General features: G+C 41.2%; 1 protein-coding gene across 1 annotated transcript in view; it reads left to right on the plus strand.

Moving 5' to 3' along the window:
- Anapc1 (anaphase promoting complex subunit 1) overlaps nt 1-25,440 on the plus strand; it is a 72,203-nt gene that overhangs the window by 23,159 nt on the left and 23,604 nt on the right. Inside the window, exons 18-32 of the mRNA XM_021641961.2 lie at nt 1,650-1,724; nt 3,044-3,312; nt 4,733-4,824; nt 5,772-5,920; nt 8,457-8,535; nt 8,839-8,875; nt 8,966-9,036; nt 10,582-10,760; nt 13,108-13,322; nt 16,243-16,361; nt 18,028-18,299; nt 19,131-19,365; nt 22,377-22,468; nt 24,639-24,773; nt 24,922-25,004. Coding sequence (XP_021497636.1) covers nt 1,650-1,724; nt 3,044-3,312; nt 4,733-4,824; nt 5,772-5,920; nt 8,457-8,535; nt 8,839-8,875; nt 8,966-9,036; nt 10,582-10,760; nt 13,108-13,322; nt 16,243-16,361; nt 18,028-18,299; nt 19,131-19,365; nt 22,377-22,468; nt 24,639-24,773; nt 24,922-25,004 — 2,102 coding nt within the window. The remainder of the gene's footprint in view (nt 1-1,649; nt 1,725-3,043; nt 3,313-4,732; nt 4,825-5,771; nt 5,921-8,456; nt 8,536-8,838; nt 8,876-8,965; nt 9,037-10,581; nt 10,761-13,107; nt 13,323-16,242; nt 16,362-18,027; nt 18,300-19,130; nt 19,366-22,376; nt 22,469-24,638; nt 24,774-24,921; nt 25,005-25,440) is intronic.

Below are 25,440 nucleotides of genomic sequence, written 5' to 3' on the forward strand. Positions count from 1 at the left end.
TGTTTAGAAGTACCCTTGTTACCACATTGTGTGGAGACCCTTTGCTAGATCAGAGTAATGGTGTATTTTTTCTGTGCAAGTGGGGATAGTTTCTTTTTCATGTTCTCACTGGTCAACTGGAAACAAAGTATAACTTGGGGTTTTGACTAGCTCTTTGGAGCATTTTGCTTGTATTTGGTCCCTTCTCATCCCAGCAGCCTGATAAAGCTGGCCTAGAAATCCTCCAGAGACTGCCTGTCTCCTTCAGTATATCAACCATGGACTTGCACTGTGTCCTGTAACCCCAACCCCTTGTGCCTTTCTGCTCCTTTGTCATCTCTGCCAGCCACCCTGACCTCTGTTCTGTTCCCCACGCTTTCCAAGTGTGGGCCACACTCAGACTTTCGCGCTTCTTTCCTTTACAGAAAATACTTCTTCGTGGCAGGGCCTGCTTGGCCTGTTCAGGTGTCACTCCAGTATAGCCTCCCCTGTCTGTCCCATTCACGTGTGTTCCTTTCTCTGTTTGCCTGTTCAGCCTTTTCCATTAGCACATGTTTTATATAGCACATTTTTGTGTTTTCACTCACCTGTGTACCCGTCCTTCCTCTCTGGAATATGAGTTGTAGGGAGGCAAGGAGTTGTGCTGAGCTCTGTTCACTCTCTGCCCCTTGGTACACGGTGAGGTGAGTGCTCAGGGAGCAGCTCCTCATGAGTGTCCTCAGCACTGAGCTTCTGTGTGCTTAGCGTGCCAAGGAGTTGCCTTTGTAGTTTACTTGAGAAAAGTTTTCCGGTGAGAACAGGGCTGACTTTGATTCTAAGTATTTACAGTGGTTGCCTCCTCTTCTCTTTCTGCACTTTATCACATAGAGAAACAAGAAGAGGATTTTAGAATTATGAGTACGCATTCTTTGGCTCTCTCTCTCTCTCTTTTTTTAATGTGTAAGTAACAAATTGAGCTTGTTGACAAAAAGTTTTGTGCCTCTGTCTCACAGAGTAGTTAGTAAACTGGCTCATCCCATATTTTCATTTGTGGGAAGGACGGAACACACACTTCCATGTTGCATGACGGCCTGAGGTGCGAAGAAAATCCCGTTAAAACAACCGAAAACTGATGACTCTCAGTATATGCCCAAGCTAGTCCTGAACTGTAGTCAAGCACCTCTCTTGCCATAGCCTCTCTAGTCATTAAAACTATAGCTTTGCTGTACTGCCTACTTGAAAGTCAGTCCTCAGGGACAGATACTTTGATGTTTCTTGAATGGGCACACGTTAAACTTATGGTATCCTTTAATCCCTTTTTTTTCTATTTGTTTAGTCCAGGTTTACTTACTTTTTGTTTTCATTTCTATAACATGGAAGAGAGTAGTAATGACTCCTTATGTGATTTCTGGTATTCTATTGTGTGGGTATAATTTGCATCATCAGAGAAGTAGAGGAAAAGAAATGACCATTACTGTACCCATGAGCCCAGTGTGCTGTGCTGAATGCTTTATGCATGATTTAACCCCATGATCACTTGGCAGAGACTTGTACCAGACTTTCTTCAGTCTCTGTTATTAGTGACTTTCTTCAGTTTCTCTAATTAGCAGAATGGATATCCTAATTCTTAAGCTGATAGGTTAACAGTAATACAGTAACAATTTTGTCTTCTGCTTTGGGGTATTTTTCAGTTCGACTTTGAAGGATCACTTTCTCCAGTCATTGCACCCAAAAAAGCGAGGCCTTCTGATACTGGATCTGACGATGTAAGCATTGTTATTTCTTGCTAATGTTACAGACTTGTGGAGACTTGTGCTGATGTCCCATGACTGATATTCCTGTCAGTTTGTCAGTTTTCCTAGTATCTTCTGCCTTCTTTATTTTATGTCTGAGTATGTTGTTTTGAAGGATAGAATCTGTTATGTTTTCTTTTATTTACTTTTGTCTTTAACCAACATATGAAAACTACTATAAATGTATATATTTTAGTATGATTTCAGCTTGAACTTGTAGATTTATGTATTGGTAATTAATAACTATTTGACAGCATTTACCATTTTATGTAGCATTTCTCTGGTTTAGGCTTAAGTACCTCAGATTCCATTGCATATTCTGAAGTGGTCCAAAGCACAAAACATTTCATACTGTGTTATTTGTGATCCATCCTTTCTCTCTTTCCTCAGGCAAGCCCTGACTTGAATTCTTTGACCATACAGTAGTTGTACCTGTTTTAGATTTTAATATAAATGACATGATAACAGTCTGTATTCTGGTATACTTAAGGTTTCTTTCATTCAGCATAATATATTGGAGATTCATCCATGGTGGTATAAATATCATTTGTCTGTTCTTTTTATTACCTAGTGGTATACTGAAGTTTGTTTTGCATTCCTTCTATTGATGGGTATATGAGTCTGTTTCCAGTTTTGTTTTTGTTTTTGAGTGAAGGTGCCTGTGGGGTCCAGAGATGTCAGATCCCTGCTTGAATTAAAGTGGCTATTAACTGTGTAATTCAGGTGCTGGGAATCACACTCCTTTGCAAGAGTATTGTGTTCCCATAGTCACTGAACCTCTCCATGCCCCCACAGTTTTTTTTTTTTTTGTTGTTGTTGTTGTTATTGTTTGGTTTTTCTTTTCTTTTTTTTAAGGTTTATTTATTTATTGTTTATACAGTAGTCTGCCTGCATGCCAGAAGAGGGCACTAGATCTCATTATAGATGGCTATGAGCCACCATGTGGCTGCTGGGAATTGAACTCAGGACCTTTTGAAGAACTGCCAGTGCTCTTAATCACAGAGCCATCTCTCTAGCCCTGGTTTTTTTTTTTTTGTTGTTGTTGTTGTTATTTGTTTTGTTTTTGTTTTTTGGATTTTCAAGACATGGACTGTCTGCATATCCCTTGCTGTCTTGGAGTTCTCTCCTAACCATGGTCTCCTCGAACTCACAGGGACCCACCTGCCTCTGCCTCCCAAGTACTGGGATTAAAGTTGGCTGCCACCATGCCCGGCCGTCCCTGCTATTATTTTTAAATGATATTTTCAAGAGGCATTATGTAAATAATTACTTTCCTTTTTTTTCCTTCGCAGGACTGGGAATATTTACTGAATTCAGACTACCATCACAATGTGGAGTCTCATCTTCTGAACAGATCTTTATGTTTGAGTGCTTTGGAGACTGCAAAGGCAAAAGAAGATGATGTTTCGCAGAACCTCAGTCTGGATTCTTCCACTCTTCTTTTTGCTCACATTCCTGCAATTTTCTTTGTTCTTCACCTGGTTTATGAAGAGCTCAAGTTGAATACTCTAATGGGAGAAGGGATTTGTTCTCTTGTGGATCTTCTTGTTCAGTTGGCAAGGTAGATAGATGTCATTAGGACACTGCAAGAGGTCCGAGAGGGCTTGCTTTTTATGATGTGGCATAGGAACCTCACTAGAAAAACTCTCCAGTCTATCCCTTGCAGACAACCACAGCATTGTCTGCAAAACATAAAACTGTTGGTACTAGTTATGTGTGTGCCTGCGGCCATGTGGGGATCTTTAGTATTTATCTCAAGATTCAGAGAAAGTCAGAAGCAGTGTGACTGCCTGACTGGGCCTTCTGTTTTGACAAGCTGCTTGGCTGCACTCTTGCCTCTGTTCTGTAACAGTGCCCACATTGACATGTTGCCTTCCCTTCGAAAATTCTTGTGTGGATGAAGTGCCAAACACTTGTCCTGCTGTGGTGGTGGGGAAACTGTCCCAATCATGCGTGGCAAGAGTGGCAGTGTAGCGGTAGCTGCTTTGCACCGACTTCCGTCCAGGGGGAAGGTGCTCGCAGTGTAGCGCCTTGTTTGGCACTGTTCTCCTAAAGCCATGCTTACTCTTGTTTAGACTTTTGAGACCCTTGGTGACAACAAGTTAAAGTTGGCATTTCAGCCTCTTAATTAAGATGATAGCACATTTTCTGACTTCTGTGATCCTGAGGATCCTGAAATACTTTTCTGAAACATGGCATGTTTATTCATTTATTTTAATTTTGGGTTTTTCGAGATGGGTTTTTTCTGTGTAGCCTTGGCTGTCCTAAACTCACTTTGTAGACCAGGCTGGTCCCGAGTGGCTGGGATTAAAGATGAACACCACCACGCCCAGCTCTAGCATGTGTATTTGATGATTTATTTCCCAAATGATAGATCATTGCTATCACAAATGCCATTTTGTAATTTAATTTTTCTAAACACTGATCATGGCTTTCTGAAATACATAGCACCTGTCCTTGTAAATATGGCTGGCCTCAAACTTCGGATGCTTCTGCCATAGCCTTTCAAATTTTAGGATTTCCAGATGTGTGCCACCATGCCCTGTATTTCCCACATACATGTTACTCTTCAGAACTTGTAGTAGCCAGGTATAGTGGCACATGCCTGTAATCCTAGTGCCTGGAAGACTGGTGGAAATGCTGTGTCTGAGGGAGACCATTGTGTTTGAGAAGAAAGAAAAAGCAAAACAACACTAAACAATCAAGAAGCCTCAGAGTGAGTTAGGTAGCGTGTCTCTGGTCTGTGGAGCTTACTTGCTGACGTTCACACAGCCAGTGAACAACAGGAAGGAGCAAGGTAGTGCTCTTTCTCTAGTTTGACCTTCATGAAATCTGTGTAGACAGAAGGTGTGTGACAGCAGAAGGACCTGAAGATACTCTAGATTTGAAAGCTTTCTCATGAGCATGCTTTTAAGATTGTTAAGTTGACTGCAGGCGGCTGCTTACACCCTCGTTCCTGTCTGTATGCTCTTATGCTCTAGGGACTTAAAATTGGAACCTTACATGGATCATTACTTCAGAGATTACCCAACTCTTGTCAAAACAACTGGACAAGTGTGTACAATTGACCAAGGTGAGTGTCAACACCACTGCAGGCCTTCTGAACACTGGATAGGCATCTTGTTGTGTCTCTCACAGGGAAGAGCAGAGGATATATGTCTTACTTTTAGTCAAGCTGATTTGAATTGGTAGTGTCTGAGCTGAATTGAAGTAAGCCATAACTTCTTTAGTGTGTAGTTAAAACTGCCCATTCCAAAGCATAGATAGCTCCTAGTGCCAGAGATGCTAACCTTGACCTGTGCTGTCCAGTTAGTAGCCAATAGTCATACCTTTACTTGACTTTAATTAACAGTAAAAATTTATCTCCTCAGTGCACTAGCCATATTCAAGATACTTAGTAGTCACCAGGGCTAGTAGTTACCATGTTGGGCAACACCTATGTAAACACTTATATTACCCACTGTTCCAGTCGGGGCTCAAAGAACAAAGCTGTATCTTTTGTGTCCCTTTTTTTTTTTTTTTTTTTAAATCTTTGTAGAGCTAGGCAGAAAAAAAGTTACAGTCTTTGAAAACAAATTAGGTATATTTTGTGTGTGGGGGGGTGCATATGTGTATGCATATGCGGATATTCATGTACCATTACATACATGTGGAGTTCAGAGAACAACTTTCTGGAGTCAGTTCTCTCCATCTGCCATGTAGACCTAGGGATAGAACTCAGGTTGTCAGGCTTGATGACAAGTGCCTTTACTGAGCCATTTGGCCAACTCTTCGCTAGTTCTTTGTATGCTTTGTAAATGACATTGCTAAATTTCTCTTTAGAATGGAGTAAAATAGAAATAACCTAAATTTATAGATAATGTAGTCAGCTATTTACTATGACAAGGATATGATTCACTTTGGATAATATTGAAAATAGAATTCTTTATATTTATAAAATAGTTTGAAAGGACAAATATTGTGGCCACTCTTTTCTCGTAATGTATTTGTGACTTAACAAATGTTTATATAATTTTACAGGTCAGATGGGGTTCATGCATCAGCCCTCATTTTTCACTTCTGAGCCGCCAAGTATTTATCAGTGGGTGAGTTCTTGTCTGAAGGGCGAAGGAATGCCACCCTATCCCTACCTCCCTGGGGTCTGCGAGAGGAGCAGGCTGGTGCTTTTGGTATGTATTTAGAGTCTTGACTGACTTACCTTAATTAGTTTTGTGTTTTTTTAAATTATCATACGTACCACAGCAGACACTCAAATATACACACCCACAAATTACACTAAAATCACAGTTTCTCTTCCCCTCACAGTTTTATACATTTCAGCAGATAGTTTCTTTTTTTAATTAGAATATTGAACATTTGCTGCGTCTCTCACCATGAACCACCAGGTCCTCACTGTTGCTGACAGTCCACTGCACTGCAGCCCCGTAGTTGGCTTATCTGATAGCTGGATTCGCTCCTTTTTTAGTGGTTATAAGTATGGATCCTCTAAACAGTCACACACCGCTTTTATGTCAGCATAAGTTTTAATTTCCTTATGGAGAGGAGAGTACTGAGGACTAGGACTGAAAGATACATACTGAAGTGTATACTCAGCTTTACAGAAATGGCCAACAATTCCTGAGCCACTTTGCATTTCACATTTCCTCCAGCAATGTTAAGAGAATGTTTCCTTATCTGTTACTTGTTACTTCAGTTTGGTGATCTGCAGACATATCTCAGAGTGCTTTTAAATTGCATTTCCTAGTGACTATGGTGATGTTCGAGATTTCTGTCTGAGGCGTTGTAAATTATGGTTTGCTGTTGCTGTTTTCCTGCATTGTACTTTGTGTCATTGTTCTGCCAAGAAAGCATTTCTCTTTCTTGTTTTTTTACATAGCATCTTTCTGTGTAGACCGGGGTGGTTTTGAACTGGTGATCTTGCCTCAGCATCTGGACTGCTGGGATCCTGGGGGAATACTACCACCCTGACTAAACATGCCTTCAGTTGAGGTTTTTCTTACTCTTTGGATGCCCGCCCTGTGAACATTGTTGATGTGACCATCCCTTTTTTGCATTTGTGCTTTTGTCAAACCTCTGTTCTGGTTCGTGAATTTGCCTAATCTGTGTACCTCCTGTTGTAATATTGCTGTAGCCCTTTGGGGTTTTGAGTGATTCATGGAGATACTTAAAAATAAGGCTTGCAGGCCTGGGTTTATTATGCAGCAGTGATTAAGAGCCCCTGCTGGGGCCATGAGGTGTGGGACAGGCTGGAGAGATGGCTCAGTAGTTAAGATCACCTGGCTGCTATCACTAAGCACCTATCACTAAGAGACCCTGCCACAAACCAATGTGTGTGCAAGACTGTGTCCTCTGGCCTGCACATGTGTGCCATGCATACACGTCTATACTCAAACATGTACACTCAGCAGGAATAAGCATGCACATCTATACCAAACACTGCACAGAAATCATTTTCTCATGGGTGATTCTAAGAACTGCTTTGTAATTTTTCTTAGTATTGTTTTTGAGTAAATACATTTCTAAGTAAATTAAAGGCTAAATGAGGTACTTTTGGGTAGCTCCGCTATTATTAGGATATGAGTCAGTACATATAAGGATAACTAAAACCATGGGAGTATGGATCAACTGAAACTCTGGCTTTGCTTATGGGAAAAAAAGGATGCTCCAAAATCCTGTAAATTTTAACATGTGTTTACTATAAGCCAGAGCAAGTTTACTCTCTGATGTGAACTAGGTGGCTGTGCAAAGACCTGAATGTGAAGGCATGAAGCTGGGTTTTTTTGTTTGTTTGTTTTTGTTTTTTTTCAATAACTGATGGAAACTGGGAACAGCCTGTGTGTCTGTCAATTTAAAAGCAAAATTGAAATAATTTTATTTTGTTTGTGTGGGTCTTTTGCTTGCAAGTACACCAAGTACCATGTATGTATGTATTGTGTGCATGCAGTGCCCTTGGAGGCCAGAAGAAGACACTGGCTCTCTGAGAGCTCGAGTTACAGATGGTGGAGAGGCACCATGTGGGTGCTGGGAATTGAACCTGGGTCCTCTGGAAGAGCAGCCAATGCCCTTAATCAGGGAACCACCTCTACAGCCCATGCTCATCAGTTCTTTAGTAGATGGTACATCTCTGTAATGGATACCACTCAGCAGTAAAGGGGCACAAACTCCTGATTGCAGCAGAAAGAGTCTCATGCCTATGCTATGTCGTAAAAGTACTGGGAAGATGCCATGCTGTGTGATCCCATTTACATCATGTAGCACAGATGGGCTAGTGGGCAGAAGAACAGACAAGTTATTTCTAACATTTGTGTAGAAGGGTTGCTGACCGAACATAAGGGGTGTTTGAGGTATGATGCAGCTTTTCTGTATTGAAAGTGATAGTGTCACTTGGTGTATGATATCTGTCCACGCTCATCGTGTTGTACATCTGGAATGTGTGAGTCTTCCCACATTACATTTTTCTTTCTTCATTTACTTAAGCAGTTTAATAAGAGCAGATTCATCTGGGAGTGGGACCACATTCCCATAATCCCAGCCCTACGGAGTCAGAGGCAGGAGTCTCAGTAGTTTATAGCCAGCCTCAGATTCATGGGGAATTTGAGGCCACTCTGGGCTATATGAGATTCTATTTCATAAACAAAAATAACCCAAACAACGGAATATGAAAAGTGAAAAAAACAAGTAACAGGTTCCTTTTCTTCTCTGCAGAGTGTTGCACTCTACATCCTTGGTGATGAGAGTTGTGTTTCTGATGAAGCCTCCCAGTATTTATCCAAAGTAACCTTAAGTAAGTTGCTGCAATGTTTGGCTCCCCCAAATGGAATGTTAAAATGTTGGAGGGTGCTTGCCTTCGAGACCATATCTTGCCTCTTTTATTACTATTCGGTCTTTAGCCACAACTGAATTTCAGATACCAGGTTACTTAAAATCTGACCAACCTGGCTTCTGTTGCAGCTTGCCATAGTACTGCTTGTGTTATTATTTTTAACGAGTTTTTGGTTAATGAATTTTTACTTCCAACTGTCTTCTGCATGTTGCTTTTCTTACCAGGATGTTTATCAAAGTAAAGTTTCCGTTTGTTGTCTTTCAGCCCCCCAAAAGCCACAAGCAGAACAAGAAGAAAACAGGTAATTTGTTTCAGGGTGTACTTTTATGTTTAGAATTGGAAGCAGTGGTAAGTGTTTATGTTTAACATTCTTTTGTTTTGTTCTCCGTAGGTTTACTTTCCGGCATTCTGCTTCAGTTTCTAGTCTAGCCGAAAAATTAGTTGTCTGGATGACCAATGTAGGTAAGAGCTGTGTCGTCACCACAGGACTAGGTCCTGCTTTCCGCTCTCACTGGAACTGGGAGGTGTGAGGAGAGGTTCTAGTTTTCTGTGAAGGCTGAACATTGAGATACTCCTCATCAAGTCAGGTTTCCACAGCTTCCTGTGGAAGAGTAGCTGGGACACCCCCGTTTTATAGTTTAGGGCTTTAGAAGTCCCTGTTTTCACTCCCTGTGCAAACTCGAGTTAATGTGTATGTGAGTGTGAAGCCATTCTGAGACAGCATTTGAGAGTGTATTCTCAAATCGAAAAGGCCAGAGATTTTAGGCACTGTGATGAACTTTAGCTAACAAGAAGAGAGGGAAATTAATTCTTCATTTCTTGGTCCAAATGCCCTCTTTCCTGTGTTTTAAAAGTGTAGTAAAATTATTTTAAAAACAAACTGGTCAACAACAACAAAAAGCAAAAAGCTAACCCACCAGAAGTGGTGGTGCACGCCTTTAATCAGTTCCAGGCAGCAGGGGCAGGCAGATGTCTCTGAGCTGGAGGCCAGCCTTGTCTGCGGAGTGTCTGGCAGGCCATAGGGTTGCATAGTAAGACCCTGTTCCTTGCTGGGGAAAGAAGCTACTGAAATGAGTTTAGGACAAAAAATTGAGACTGTTCTACGAAGTAGTACCTTACAGAGCAATGCTTCAGGGTGGCCACAAGTGTTTCTGGAGTCTTACTCGGAGTATGTTCTCAGAGAAGGTCTTCATGGCTTGTTTTTGTATGACACACTGAAGAATAACAATAGTTCTCCTACAGTGGATATGTAGGATATGTAAATGAATAGTATTGAATGAATTCTGTCCATTGTGTATCACTTAATTCTTAATAAAAGTTATTCCTATATAAGGAAGTATTTTACTTCAATAATTGAACAACTTTTATATCCTAAATAATAGATAATATTGTGAAATATTGCTAGAAAAAAAATTGAGTTGGCCTGAGCATTACAGGTATTTTAAATATAAAATATCTAACATTCAAAAGTGTGTGAAATGTGGATATAGAGACGAATGCCAAAGTGAATTTGTTTATCTTCCACCTTTGAAACAGCACGTGACCAGTGCAGCTGGTGTGCTGCCACTCACTAACCTGTGTGTCCTCTGTCTTGATTTTCTTCAGTTAATCATCTTTATAGTTTGCTCAGGAATGCATATTTGAGTGTTTGTGTATGCACATGCAAATACCACATTCACCTGAGCTGACTCGTGTGGCGTAAGTCATTATTGAAGACAGACATTAGGACAGACATTGGGACTTGCCTCCTTCCCTTTAACTTCCATAATGAAACAAAGTTCCTATTTTTGCTCCTGGTGCACATGTGCACAGTCTTCTTTGTGGCTGTAATGGACCAGAGGAGTGAAGCATCTTTTCTTATGAACTCCCAGAGTAATGGTCACCAGTTTGCACCACTGAGAATTGCTGTTGTCTGCCAGCTCTCAGTATCGGTTGACTCTAGTGTCTGATGATTGGGGAATTGGCAGATCTAACTGAAAATCAACTCTCCCTCTGTCTCACTCCAAGGATTCACTTTAAGAGATCTGGAGACTCTTCCCTTCGGAATTGCTCTTCCCATCAGAGATGCAATATATCACTGTCGGGAGCAGCCTGACTCAGACTGGTCAGAAGCTGTCTGTCTTTTGATTGGACGTCAGGATCTTTCCAAGCAAGCTTGTGAAGGAAATTTACCCAGAGGCAAATCTGTGAGTATCAACATGTGAAGTTTAGTTTTAGCACCAGGTAAAATCATTTTCCTTCACATCTTTACATTTTGGTAACTGTGCATATTAGTTTGCCTTTTAGGTTTTAAGCCAGATGGACTTTGTAATTGAACATGGGAGCTGTGGCCTTACTTCTTGCTCTCTGTTGCCTGGACCTTCTCTTTGCCCAGAATTAGGATGGTTACAGAGTCAGCAAGCCACCTGCCATGCCAGTTCTCTTGCTCGTACCTGTAAAAGCAACTGATTACTCTAAAAGAGAACCCAGCCTGTGGTTTGACTAGCAATGATGATAACTGTTTTCTTGTTCATACTTTTGAAGGGCTCAATTTCTTGAATTTATCCTTTTAATAGGTATAAATATATTTGCATAGACCCTGAATAATAGTAAAATTGAAGCCTGAGAAAGAATACTTTATCCATTAGGGTTAAATCTATTTCAGAATGGGTCAAAAGAAGCCTAGAAACAAGGCAAATTTTTTGTTTGATTTGTTATAGTTGTTATTATTATTATTTTGAGACAGGGCTTCGACGTAGACCAAGCTGGCTGTCATAGGGCTCACAGAGATCTGTGACACCTCTGAGCAAGCAGTGGGAATCAGGCTTGCCTTTGAATCATCACATCATTACCATGTGGTATAACTGTGGGTAGGTCACAGTAGGTCTTCTAACCCAACAGGTGCCTGCCATGGACTTGGGCCAGATTCAGTTTCCACTGGAGTCTGATCTCAGATTTGCATCTAAATTGTAGCTCTTGTTGATTTGGTGTTTGCACTATTTTAAATACAAAATGGTCTTATTTTCTTGACCAAGAAAATCCAGGTGTGGTAGTACATGTTTATAACCAGAACTTGGGTGACTGTGTCAGGAGAGCACCATTAATTGAAGGATAGTCTGAACTACATAGTAACACACTGTCCCAAAACATGCGTGTATTCATGTGCACATGTGTGTATGTGTGTGTGTCACATACACACAGATCTTTGGCATTTAGATTTTTTCTTTTTTGCTCCAGAGAACTCTTCAGCACGTAAACACTATAAATATTAATGTGTAAGTTATTTAAATGTCGGTCTAGGCAAGTTTTCTAAATTCAGTTTCTTCAGTTATTTGAGGCTAAATTTCAGCTTGGTTTTTGCTGTTTGTGTTTCTGTTCTGAAGGTTAGGATACACAGTCATTAATCTAACAATGGCACACTTTCCAAGAAATGTGTCCTTAGTTCTGTTGTGTAAACATCCTAGTGTTTATAGCTGGGCCACCATGCATAGATCCTGTCTTAGGGAGACACCATCATGTATGTGGGCTCTTGGTCGAAGTGCTGTGAGGAGCACAGTGATAGTTTGTTTTAGATTAGTTATTTCAGAGGAGCCAAAGTAAGTTTTTATCTGGTCGTATATACCATGTTTTCCAGACTAACATTGTTGCGTCCAGAAAACATAAGCATTTTGATCAGGATTTAGGCTTTTATTGTAGAGTGAACTTTGTGAGAAGATGGAGAGGCCGTGCAGTGCACAGCACGCCATGCTGTGTTCAGACTGAAGGCTTGGCCAGGCAGCCCTGTGAGGATACGGCTGAGGTGTGGGGACAGCTGGTGTCACGGGTCAGTCTGCTCCCTTTCTGAAACAGCCTTATTTGAAACATGGGTAGAACATGGAAAACGAAAACCAGTCACAATCCAAAGTACTGTGCAGCCTCTGTCCGCCTCTGATGTATGCTTCCAGATTTGGTTCCTCCGCTTCTGTTAAGCTTACTGTTAGTAGGCCTTACTCCTGCAGCAGTGGAGAGTGGCCTCATCTTCCGTTCAGAGTAATTCATTTCCTTAAAAACAAAACAAAAACCAAATGGATTGTTTTAATAGATTCAGCTCTGATTATGAACGACCCTAAATAGAAACTCCTGTCTTAGTGTGGTAAAGAATGTCTCCAAGTAGGCAATGTAGTACTTTAAAAACATCTGTAGATCAGCCAGATGTAGTGGCGCACGCCTGTAATCCCTGCACCCTGGGAGGCAGAGGCAGATTGATCTCTTGAGTTCCAGGCCAGCCTGCTCTACAAAGCAAGTCCAGGACAGCCAGGGCTACACAGAGAAACCCTGTCTCGGCGGGGGGCGGGGAGGAATTGTGGGAGCTAGATGCTTATGTGGTGGGCTCAGGGTGGTAATGAGACCAGGTGTGTGTGGTCAGCTGATCCAGTACAGAAGAGCTCAGTGCGTATGACAGTGTGGAGTGACCTCAGGAAGCCCGCTGGGTTTGCGTACTTCTGCTGTTGAAGTGTGTTCCATTAGCCTGTTTGCCCTCAGTTTTATAAGTCGCTGCAATCGACTGTTCCACAGGTGCTCTCGTCAGATGTGTCTTCAGGAACTGAGGCTGAGGAGGAAGACGATGGCATGAATGACTTGAATCATGAGGTTATGTCATTAATATGGAGTGAAGACTTACGGGTGCAGGATGTGCGAAGGCTGCTTCAGAGTGCACACCCTGTCCGTGTCAATGTGGTGCAGTACCCGGAACTCAGTGACCACGAGTTCATTGAAGAGAAGGAAAACAGGTGAAATAGTTCATCTCCTGTCCAGTTTGTTACACTTGAGACTAGTTTGTTTTACTGTAATATTTTCACTTTTTTTCTTTTCTTTTTTAGACATTGCATTGTGTGTGTGTGCGCGTGTGCATGTGTGCACTGCAGTGTGTATGTGGAGGTCAGAGGACAACTTTTAGGGGTTGGTTCTTTATTTCCACTAGACTTGAGTATAATCTGACTCAAGACCATTAGGCTCAGTGGCAAGTGCCTCCTCTCACTAAGGCATCTTGCCAGCTTGGTGGGTAGTTTTAAATGTTAACTTGCTATAATCTAGAGTTACCTGGGAGAGAACTTAAATTGAGGAATTACTTAGATCAGGTTGGTCTGTGGGGGATTGTCTTGCTTGTTAGTTGAGCTGGGAAGACCAACCTTGACTGGGTAGCACCATTTCATGGCCTGGGTTCTGCACTGTGTGAGAATAAAGAAGGCTAGCTGAGCAGAGGCAGAGCCCTGGGTAGCACGGTGCATTCTCTCCTGCTCTTGCCTGTGGATGCGCTGTGGACAGCTGTCTCCAACTCCTGCACTGCCCTCCTCCTTCTGCAGTGAGTACTTAGAAGCCAGTTAAACCCTTTCCTGTCCAAGACTGCTTTTGGTCAAGGTATTTTATCACCGCCACAGAAATGAAAGTATAATACTTTCCTAAAGGGTTTGTTGTTGTTTGCTTTTACACTTAAGACACTGAAAAGTAAAAGCTAAAACAAAGCAACTTATTTTGACGTTAAAAATCTACCTTTTATTTTAATTTTACATCCAACCCCAGTAAACAATATATGGTTAAAAATATTTTTGGCTTTTAAGGAAATAATTGTACCCTTCTCTTCTTAAAATACAGCAGATACTTCAGAAAAGGCAAATCTAAAGAGTAATAGAATTTGTAAATGAAGTTTACACTGGAATCATTTTCTTTGTCTTCATTCAGGAATAGATTTTGAGGCACTTGTTTATTAATTTTTTGTGTGGTTTAAACTCCCACTGCTTGTGTTAGATATTTTTTGGTGCTGTGAAAAAAATTCTGACAGAAACAACTTAGGAATGGAAGTTTATTTGGGAACACAGTTCAGAAGGTAAGAGGCAGGGTGATAGGGGTCCCCCCTGTGGGACGAGTCTGAGGCGGCTGATTCTCCCTCTACTCTCCTTCCCCTCTTCTCTTTCCTGCCCTCCTCTGGCATCAAACTTACTAAGTTGCTTAGCTGGCCTTGATTTCTTTCTAGTCCAGGCAGGGCTTACACTGCACTTCTGATTGGAGTAGCTGGAATTATAGGTGTGTGAAGCAGCCCAGTTTCTTTTCTTACACTGTTTCAAGGGCAGTCACCACTCCTGCTTAGCTATGGAAAATCCACAGTCTATGGAAAATCCTAAATTCTCTCTCCGTGTTTGCTCACTATATGTCCTCAGGTCATCACTTGAGATTGAGGGTAGAACACATAGTTCAGAACAGAGGCTGCTACAGTAAGGCTTGACACCATTGCTGGATGAACTTGGATCAATTACTTAACTTGTTGTTTTATGAGTTGCTTCAGCTGTAAAAGACATAATGGTTACACCTCATCAACTGTTGGTATCAAATCAGTTCTTTTCCATAACACTTAAAATGTTTTGTAGTACATAGTAAAGCTCACTGTAGTTAGCCATTATTAAAAGTGCATTGATTCTTTCTTTTTTTTTGTAATCTTTTAGTACAGTGGTTCTCAACCTTCCTAATGTGGCAACCCCATAATATAGTTTCTCATGTTGCGGTGAGTCTACAATCATAAAATTAGTTTTGTTGCTATTTCATAACTGTAGCTTTTCTCCTGTTATGAATCATAATGTAAATATCTGATATGCAGATGGTCTTAGTTGACACCTGTAAAGTTATTTGAACCCCAAAGGGTTCACAACCCACAGGTTGAGAACTGTTGTTTCAGTATATCTGAAATCAGAATGTATCTTTTGGTGAGTAGATGTCAGTCTTATTGGGGGCCTTTTTTTCCTTTGGTGCTTACTGGGGTCATGAAGCATCCTGTTAGTAGCCTTACGCATCTAGTATTAGTGCTTTTGATTTATATTATGACTTTTGCAAGTGTAATTGGATAAAACATAAAACTTTCACTAAAACATTCTAAAGGATCTGGCTTCTTGGATTTGAATTTCCTGCCTCTCCTGTATTTTCTTTTGTAGTCCCAAGGAATATTAGAACATTGGAATGTTAGAATCCTCTCTGAGGAACTTGAGAAGCAGTACATTTATTAGGGAGAAATCAGCTTAGTGAATATTTTTTGTCTGCAGAGTGTTAGTCCTTTATCAGCCTCCGAATGTCCTTTTCGTACGCTCAAAACAGCTTTTAAAAGCATTTCTTAGTTATGAATGGCTACTTTCAAGTTTTCTGTTAGTTTTTGTCCCAAGGACAATACAGAAACAAGAGTGGCTGTTAATTTTCTAGTGTGAGCAACGGAAGCCATTTTAACTTTGAACATACCTGGTGCGTAGTTCTGATAGCTGTTTACTTCCGTTCTTTATGTACAAAACACAGAGGTGGTGGCATGGTTGAAACAGTATTGGTCTGAGAACGAGAGGAGGATCTGAGTGTGCAGCTCAGCTGAAAGTCACACCAATAAGAGCTACCCAAACAGTGTTCTTTGTTTTGAGCAGGCTAGTATCAGTCAAAGTAGAATTGAAGTTTCATGTTTTACTCCTCAGGAGAATTGGGTTTCATCAAAGCAAATAAGCAAAGGAAATGTTTGTCTGCTCCAGCACCCTGATGAGAGAAGAGGTGTGATAGAAACCGATCTCTGTGGAGCTTGCGTTGTGAGAACGTGTCTGTCTTAGTCCCTGTCAGAACAATTACCTCCTGTTGGATTCCAGCTGTGAACTCTGTTAATAGTTGTGTTGGTTTGTATTTTCATTATAGATTGCTCCAGTTGTGCCAGCGAACTATGGCCCTTCCAGTAGGACGAGGAATGTTTACTTTGTTTTCGTACCACCCTGTTCCAACAGAGCCATTGCCTATCCCTAAATTGAATCTGACAGGTATGTTAAATTGTGGGCTCATTGACAACGGACTAAGTTCACACACAAGTGGGGCTTTTGAGTTATTTTATTTAAAACCAAAGAAATGTTTCTCTTCCCGCATTGATTTTAAGCATTAATAGCTGCTGTAGTGGTATTGAAGCTCAGATAGCAAGCTGTCTTTTCTCTTGGGTGTGACAAAATACTTGTGTCAAGCAACTAAGGGGAGAAAAGAGTCACTTTAGCTTGTGGTTTAAGAGGATATAGTCCATCTTTACAAGGAAAGCATAAGGAGAGAAAAAACTTGTGGCTGGCACTTCCTCAAGTCTGAACAGCCAGGAGACCTAGACCCTGCTCTCAGTGGCTCAGTTCCTCCAGTCCTTCCCACGAATACCACAGTCTTCCAGAACAGCGCCACCAGCTGGGAAACAAAAAGTAGATAGAATATATAACCTTTTACTAATTTTGCATTTTCGTTCCAGCGCTTGGAGGCAGAGGCAGATGGATCGCTGACCTCCAGGCCAGCTGGGGCTACATAGTAAAACCCCATATTGTTGTGTTTTTGTTTGTTTGTTTTAAGTAGGACTTGAATTTTAAATGACAAAAAGTCTAATATGTACAATATTTGGGTTCTCTTGAGATACGCATTATTTCTCTGTGTATATGTGCTACGAATAAGTCACTATTCCTCTATTCAGAATTTGTTCTCGGTGACATTTTTAGACATCTTTAAAAAAAGTTCTAAGGATTTTGCTAGCTGTGTTCATCAATCACTATGTATTTTAAATGTGCATTCTGTTGTCATCTTGGCACAATGGACACTGTATCAGTCTTGTAAATGTTCATTGATGAGTCAAGCTAACATAAGCCATTCAGAATATAAAGATGATTTTATTCATGTCTCTATACAATATGGATCAAAACTCAAAGGAATTAATTTAATTTATATCAAACATTTAATTTATATCTCTTGTGGACCATCACAGTAGAGAGTGTTCCTAATTAGTTCCCTGGATAACTTCTCTGTAAACACTTCCTGTTTTGACACAGTGTCTTGCTATGTAGCTTAGGCTGGCTTCCATCCTCCTACCTTGGCCTCTTGAGTGCTGTTTACTTCCATTCTTTATGTACAAAACAGAGGTAGTGGCATGACTGAGGCAGTATTGGTCTAAGGAACGAGAGGAGGATCTGAGTGTGCTGTGCAGCTCAGCTGAAAGTCACACCAACAGGAACCACTTTCTTTCAAAAATTCCATCCTCCTTCCATGGCCTCTTGAATGCCAAGATTATAGGCATGTACCGCTGTATTCATTTTTAAAAGAAATTGTTTAGTTGTTGTATATGTGTGTACATGTGTTGGTGCCTGTGGAGGTGAGAGAAGAGAGCTGCAGCTGTAGGTGGTTGAGTCACCTAACATGCATGCTTGGGAACCAGCTCAGGTCTCGTAAAGAGCAGGAAGTGGTTTGAACAGTGCAGCCATCTCTCCAGCTCCCGGTTTGGCATTTTTAACAACAGAGAGTTGTGAGCTGGCATATGAGTGCTGGGAACTGAACCTGGGTCCTCTGTACAAGTAGCAAGTGCTCTTAACTGTTGAGCCATCTGTCTAGCCCAGAATGGAACCTTATTTCAAAGACTTGAGTTTTGATTTTTGTAAATTCTCTTAATTCACTTCTCCTTTGTCTGCCTAGGGCGAGCCCCTCCACGAAACACAACTGTAGATCTTAATAGTGGCAACATTGATGTGCCTCCCAATATGACAAGCTGGGCCAGCTTCCATAATGGCGTGGCTGCTGGCCTGAAGATAGCCCCTGCCTCCCAGATAGACTCAGCTTGGATTGTCTACAACAAGCCAAAGCATGCCGAGTTAGCCAATGAGTACGCCGGCTTTCTCATGGCCTTGGGTCTGAATGGGCACCTTACCAAGCTGGCTACTCTGAATATCCATGACTACTTGACCAAGGTGAGAACCCGTCATCCCCGTGCCTGGCATTGTGCCACACTTATCTACTGCAATCCTTCCTAATTGTGCTGTTTGCCTTGTATCATTCCTGCATCTCTAGCTGTGCTCATCTCCTGGGAGGAGACAGAGTCTTCCGAAAGTGTACACCAGCGTGTGTGCTTTGCTCAGTACCATTCACTTACTCTCCACTGCTCTCAGGCTGCTTCTGGGGTCTGTGTGGTCCTGCTCACTTCTGCAGCCACTTTACTGCTCTTCCATTGCTCACTCTTTGACTGTCCCACTTTCTTCTGCTTTTCCGGCTAATGTGGTCAGGTTCTTTAGAGATTCTAATAATTCTCTAGCTCCTCCAAATAAAAAATTATTAATCTTCTTTAAATAATCTCATATGTTCTGTATTTGAGAATTAAACACTTTTAGTTGTGGATTTGTGTGTTTTTAATTTAATGGTTTCCCTATTAGAACACTATGAGAGCTGAGACCACGTGTTAGGTGCATAGTGAAAGAGACAGGCACTGTTTTATATAGAACTATTTGTGGGGCTGGGAAGACAGCTCAGGTAGTTCATTGCTTGTCATGCAGACATGAAGCCGTGAGTTTGGTTTCCAGCACTCACATAGAATGCCAGCTGTGGTGGAGCAGTCTTAGAGTTCTGCTACTGGGGCCAGAAGAAAAGAGGACTTCAGGGGCTACCCGGTTTTGAGTCCCAGGTCTCAGTGAGAGACTGTGCTTCAAACACTCAGATGGACAGCTTTCTGGGAGCAACACACACACACAGTATTTCAGGAAAGCTGCATTTGTAGTGTCTGAGTTTTATTCTGTTTGCCTTTGTAGGGCCATGAAATGACAAGCATTGGATTGCTCCTTGGTGTTTCTGCTGCGAAACTCGGCACCATGGACATGTCAGTTACCCGGCTTCTTAGCATTCACGTCCCCGCTCTCTTACCACCTACGTCCACAGAGCTTGATGTGCCTCACAATGTCCAAGTGGCTGCTGTGGTTGGCATTGGCCTTGTTTATCAGGGCACAGCTCACAGGCATACCGCGGAAGTCCTGTTGGCTGAAATAGGTATACGGTTAATAGTACTTAATGATTACAGGTGCATATTTCCATACAGACATACACCATGAAAAATGATGGTAAAATTGTGAAAATTAAGGAAAACAAAGAGTAGCTTTTATGAGCACAGAATGAACAGATAATTAGTTAAAAGAAAAAAAAAAAGGCAAAGCTCACATATAGTGTAGCCAGGGCTTCTGCTGCTGTGCAGGAGGTAACCCTGAGAGGGCCAGGCCACACTGCTCTCTGGTGGACACTCGGGAGAATTGATCTCACACCATGCAGTGTCTAGCAGTGGCCCTCACTTAAAACCTCGTTGTTTTGGTTCCTAATATCACCTTGTTTTCTTCTGTTGGATAAGAACACTTGAGAAAAAGCAAGTGACTGTCTCCTGTAACTTAGGCAACACCTCGGTTACCTGTCAGTCACTGCTAAACTGTAAGGTCTATACATGTTAAGATAAATGCTATGTAAACAGTTTTTACGCTTGGGTTATTTAGGGAATGATGGTGGAAGGCTGTGGATGTTCGGTGCAGGTAGGATTTTAAATGTATTTTTGCTGTGTGGTTGGTTGAGTCCATGAGTGCAGAACCTATAGATACGAGGCCACTGTACATAAGAGTGACAAAGTTTAACATAAATTACAGCAATAAATTAACAGTAAGTGGTGATGATTATAATGCTCTCATGAAGTTAGGCATTTTATTTCTAGAGTCTGGCAGTTAATGTTTTCATTTAACGTCTACCAGCAGAGAAACCATGGCAAGTAGAAACCTTTGGAGACATCTGACCTTCAGAGTGTATTAGTGAATATGCATTATCCTTTAGCCTGATTGCATCACAGAGCTGTTGCTTCCCCACTTCTGCAAAATGAACTACGAAAGAATTGGCTTGCTGGTTCTGCCTTAGGCTGTAAATCTATGGTCTGGTTGCTCTAGTTCTGCTTCACCTGTTATGCTAGGACCCAGGCGAGAGCGTGTACTTTCTGTTGGAATGTGTAGGAGAACTCAGTAATAAAAGTATGTTCGGTTCTTTGCAGTTGAGCCAGCTAAATCCCAAGCCGCATCTGGCAGGTCCACCGTTTCAAGCTGTTTCAGGGGTGGGTGCGCCTCAGATTAGTGAAGGTTGGGGCTGAAACTTTGTTCTGCCACAATGATAATAGAAGTTATTTGCAAAATTGAAACATCCTATAACAAACTATAAAGTAGCATAAGTTATAGGTCTGAAAAGTACCCAGCTCTGCTCTTTAGGGCTTGTTCATGTAGAGGCTAAGGGAGTGCTGCTGTTCCACAGTGTTGTCTGATGATACAGCCGATGTCTCAGCCACACCACACCTCTTTCACATTCTGTGTGCGGGGTTTCATCTTGGAGTCGTATATTTGTTTCTCTATGTAGTTATTATCATGATGAACAGGTATTTATATTCTGCCTTTGAAAATGCTTCATTGTCATGCTGGGCGGCAGTGGTGCATGCCTTTAATCCCAGCACCCAGGGAAGCAGAGGCAGGGGGATGATCTCTGTGTGTTTGAGGCCAGCCTGGTCTACAAAGAGAATCCAGAACAGCCTTAAAGAAATGAAAATGAATGAATGAATGAATGAATGAATGAATGAATGAAAATGCTTCATTGTCATAAGTATCTTTTAAAATTAATTTGATTTTGTATACCTTATGAAGTTTTCTAAAATGCCTAATTATCTTATGTTATAACTTTTTTTATTTAAAAAGACTTTTATTTTATTTTATGTATCTGTGGGTGTTTCGCCTGCCTGTATGCCTGTGCACTATGTGCAGTGACCACAGAGGCCAGAAGAGGGTGTTGGAGTCTTTGGAACTTTAGTTACAGACAGTTGTTATTTGCTGCCGTGGGGTGCCGGGAATCAAATCTGTCCCTTTGAAGAGCAGCAAGTGCTCTTAACCACCAAGTCATCTCTCCAGCCCTACCTTCTTCTTTTTTTTTTTTTAAAGGTAGGTTCTCAGCTAAGGCTGGCCTTGAACTACTTCTCCTTCCTCCACCCCCAAGTGCTGGGGTTATAGCATGTGTCATCATGTCCAGCTACTTTCAGGGGCTGTTTCTATCTCTTTGCTATTATCTATAACTATTGTACGGATTACCTTCATATACTTTTTTTAAAATATCATTTTTTTAGCTCTGAAGAATAAAATTCCAGAAGTATGAGCTTTTTTCTAGAGGGAAACCATTTTGTTTTCCTAAAGCAGTAGTTCTCAACCTTCCCAGTGCTCTGACCTTTAATACAGTTCTTCATGTTGTGACCTCCAACCATAAAATTATTTTTGTTGCTGCTTCATAACTGTAATTTTGCTGCTGTTATGAATCGTAATTAAATATCTGATATGCCACCCCTAAAGGGGTTGCAAGCCACACATTGAAAACCTGCTGCCCTAAAGCATAGAGTTTTAGAATGAAATGCTTTTAAAGGTATGGATTTTTATCATAGGCACACATAATACTGTATATATTCAAATGAAAATCTAGAAACACACTTTAAAAGCAGATAGTAAACGTACATTTTATTTATTACACATATGAATATTTTATTCACATCTAATGAATGCATTTGAAAATAACAAATAAATTCAAATGGTTAAAAATTATATTTTTAATGGAAACAATCTTTTAAAAGTAATTGTCCCCTTTTTAAAGTGTTGGGGTGGGCTCCAGTGTGGCAGTCAAGATGGTTTGCTGGAGTTGCGCTCTGGCCAGCCCCAAAGTAATTGTCTCTTTAAAATCCATAATTCTTACTTGGCTTTTTTTTTTTTTTTTCTTTTTTTTTTTTTTGGTAAAACTGAAGTTTTCCCAGTATTTGAAAGTCATTGCTGATAGAAGCTTTAATAGGTAAATTTAAGAGCCTTTTGGGAGCTTTAGATAAGTTGGGATGTTGAACATGTTTTTGGACAGTGCTTTTATCTTAAGCAACTGGAAAGTGAATTCCCTAAAACTTTTACAAGTTGGGGTCTGTAATAGGCTGGCTTGACCTTGTGTTTCTTTGTCCTCCATAGGGCGGCCCCCTGGTCCGGAAATGGAATATTGCACTGACAGAGAGTCCTACTCCTTAGCTGCTGGCCTGGCCCTGGGCATGGTTTGCTTGGGGGTGAGTAGTCTGTCTTTCTCTGCTTTTAAAAATCAGGACATCTTTGAATTGAAAGGAACAATCTTGATACTCAGCTCTGAATGCTATCCTGTGACTTAACTAGATTCTTTTTTCAAAGTCTCCAGTTTTCAGTGGAGAAAAATTATTGTGAAATGAGACTCTAAGATTTCTTTCCCTTGACTTAGATGTAAGTGTTCCCAGATAAAATGTTATATTTTTTTTTCTTTTATGTGTGTGAATGTTTTGCTTGCATGTATTTCTGTTCATCATGTATGTGCAGTGTCTGAGGAGGCCAGAAAATGGCATTGGATCCCCTGGAACCAGCATTACAGGTAGCTGTCATGTGGGTGCTAGGTATTGAACTGAGGTTTTCTGGAAGAACAGCTAGTATTCCTTACTGCTGTGCCATCTCTCCAGTCCTGAAATTTCTTGAAAAAAAAGTTCAAAACATAAGATAAAGAATAGTAAACCACTCTGGAAGAAAAGAGGGCTGGAGAGGTGGATTAGTGGATCAGAGTGTTTGCTGTATAAGCATGAGAACTTGAGTCTGGATTTCAGTGCACACTGAGAATGCTAGAGTGGGTTACCCAGTGTCCTCCTGTGGCTCGTGTGGCTCGTGTGGCTCCTGTGTACAGGTATACGCAGATAGCCATACATGTGTGTATGTACCTGCATGCCCGTGGACATACAGCACACTCAGACACGTATACTCATTCATGTGCGTATAATGATCATGTACACAGATAGAAAAGTAGTGGAGCTGTAAGAATCTCTAGTAATTGCCAGAAATAGTCATAATCCTCTTTTGTGCTCTGTTGATCACTGAGTGTTGATCCAGCGTGTCACCATAGTAGCTCTTGCTTTGTGACAGAATGCAGTGTCTGTTTGACTCATCTTTTACTCCATCCAAGAGATGTCTATAAAACTACCAAAAACATTTCATAATTACTGTTTTATACTTGGAATGTGATTGCCTTGAAAAGCCACCAAGGCAGTATTCTAGTGAAGCTAAATGATATTCAGAATGCTGTAGTGGAATGTGTTGCTTCTTGTGTGCATTCTGAAAATCTGTCATTGTTGGCCATGTGTTTTCTCCTCCCAGCTGACACGAGCTTCAGAGGCAGGTGGTATTATGTAAAAAGCATCACACTGTGGATTGGACTGGAATTCTGGTGCTCACTAGTGCTGAATCCAGTCACTTAACTACATTAGTGTCTGTTGGTTAAGCAGCCCCATGACTGTTGAGCAGAACTGCTGTGTTTGATATACAGCCTTGCTATTTAGTAGAGGGTAGTCTTGAGCTTGGTTAAATCGTGCCTCCCTTTCCTCATTATAGTAGTAGCTGTTCGGTGGTGTCTTACTTTAGTTCTGTTGGTGTGATAAGACACTGACCAAAATCACCTTAGGGGAGGACAGGGTTTATTTCTGCTTACACTTCCATTCTGGGTAGGAACTCAAGTCAGGAACCTGAGGCAGATACCTCAGGTTGAAGGAGTGCTGCTTGTTGGCTCACTTTCTGACTTGCTCACAGGCTCGTGCTTAGCTAGTTTTTGTAACCCAGGAGCACTTGCCTAGGGATAATACACCCCACACTGGGCTGGGCCGCCTACATCAATTAATAACCAAGGCAGTCAGTCCCCACAGACATGTCCAAGGCTAGTCTTATCTAGACAGTTCCTGTTGAGGCTTTTCTCTCAGGTGACTCGAGGCTGTATTAAGCTAACAACACTAACTAGAACAGATAGGGTTGCTAACTTGAGTTGACTCATTTTAAATACAGCAGAATTGCGCATGGTGCTGGGTAGGTACTAGGAAGTTTTTGTTGTGGTTGCTTGAAGAGATCATAGGTGCAGGGATCAACAAAGTACTCGGTGTTCACAGGTCAGGTTTTGAATATAAGCTCCATCTTTTCCTTTACTCTGAGTGTGATTACGCATTTTGACTTCTTCATGTATTTTATGAAATAGAAGTATGTAGATCTGAACGTACATTATAATTTTTATGAGAAGTAATATCTTGACATTTATTAATCTATAGCTTTATTGTAATTGGGTGAAATATCGAAATTAAAATGCCCTCTTCTGAAGTGTGCCCATTTGTTTATCATGATATGTGTTACTGATTTACTGCTGTAAGACTTCTTTTCATCTCAGTTATTTGATTTTTCCAGCATGGCAGCAATTTGATTGGTATGTCTGACCTTAATGTGCCTGAGCAGCTGTATCAGTACATGGTCGGAGGTCACAGGCGCTTTCAAACTGGAATGCACAGGGAGAAACATAAGTCTCCAAGCTACCAAATTAAAGTAAGTCAAGTCAGGGTAAGAGATGAGAGTGCCATGGGCTAAGAGGTTAGCTGCAGAGTAGTGGCTTTCCTGTATCCCTGTATGTGTGCTGGTGCTGTGCTCGGGCTGGTGGATTCAGAGCCTTTACATGAGTAACTTCTCTCACCAGGAAGGAGATACCATAAACGTGGATGTGACTTGTCCAGGTGCCACTCTGGCTTTGGCTATGATCTACTTAAAAACCAATAACAGGTATTAGCGCCCTTACCTGTCCCTTGTGACGTGTGGCAGGTGTCCTTTTTGTCCTCAGCAGTACAGTCTTCTCATACGTCTTTCTCCCTGGCTAGAGTGGCCTGATGTGTGTTCTCTCGGATAACAGGAGCCGAGTAGACTTTATGTAGCACTGTTTTCTTTGGTAATGCTGTCCGTCAGGTTGCTTGTCCCAGTGTGTTCAGGGTGTTGGTCCCGGGATTCCTACAGACACTAGAACCCACAAATGTTTTAGCCTCTTTAAATCATGGCATTTGCATGTAATTCATGCATGTGATCTTTCTACTTTAAATCATCTATAGATTACTTATAATATGAAATATAGATATATCATATAATATGGTTTTTAATACTGAGTTGTTTAGCAAATAAAGATTAAAAAAATCAAAAGACCATCTGGGTTTAATCTAGATGTAAA

Source organism: Meriones unguiculatus, chromosome 18 (genome assembly GCF_030254825.1).
Source record: "Meriones unguiculatus strain TT.TT164.6M chromosome 18, Bangor_MerUng_6.1, whole genome shotgun sequence".
Lineage (NCBI taxonomy): Eukaryota > Metazoa > Chordata > Mammalia > Rodentia > Muridae > Meriones > Meriones unguiculatus.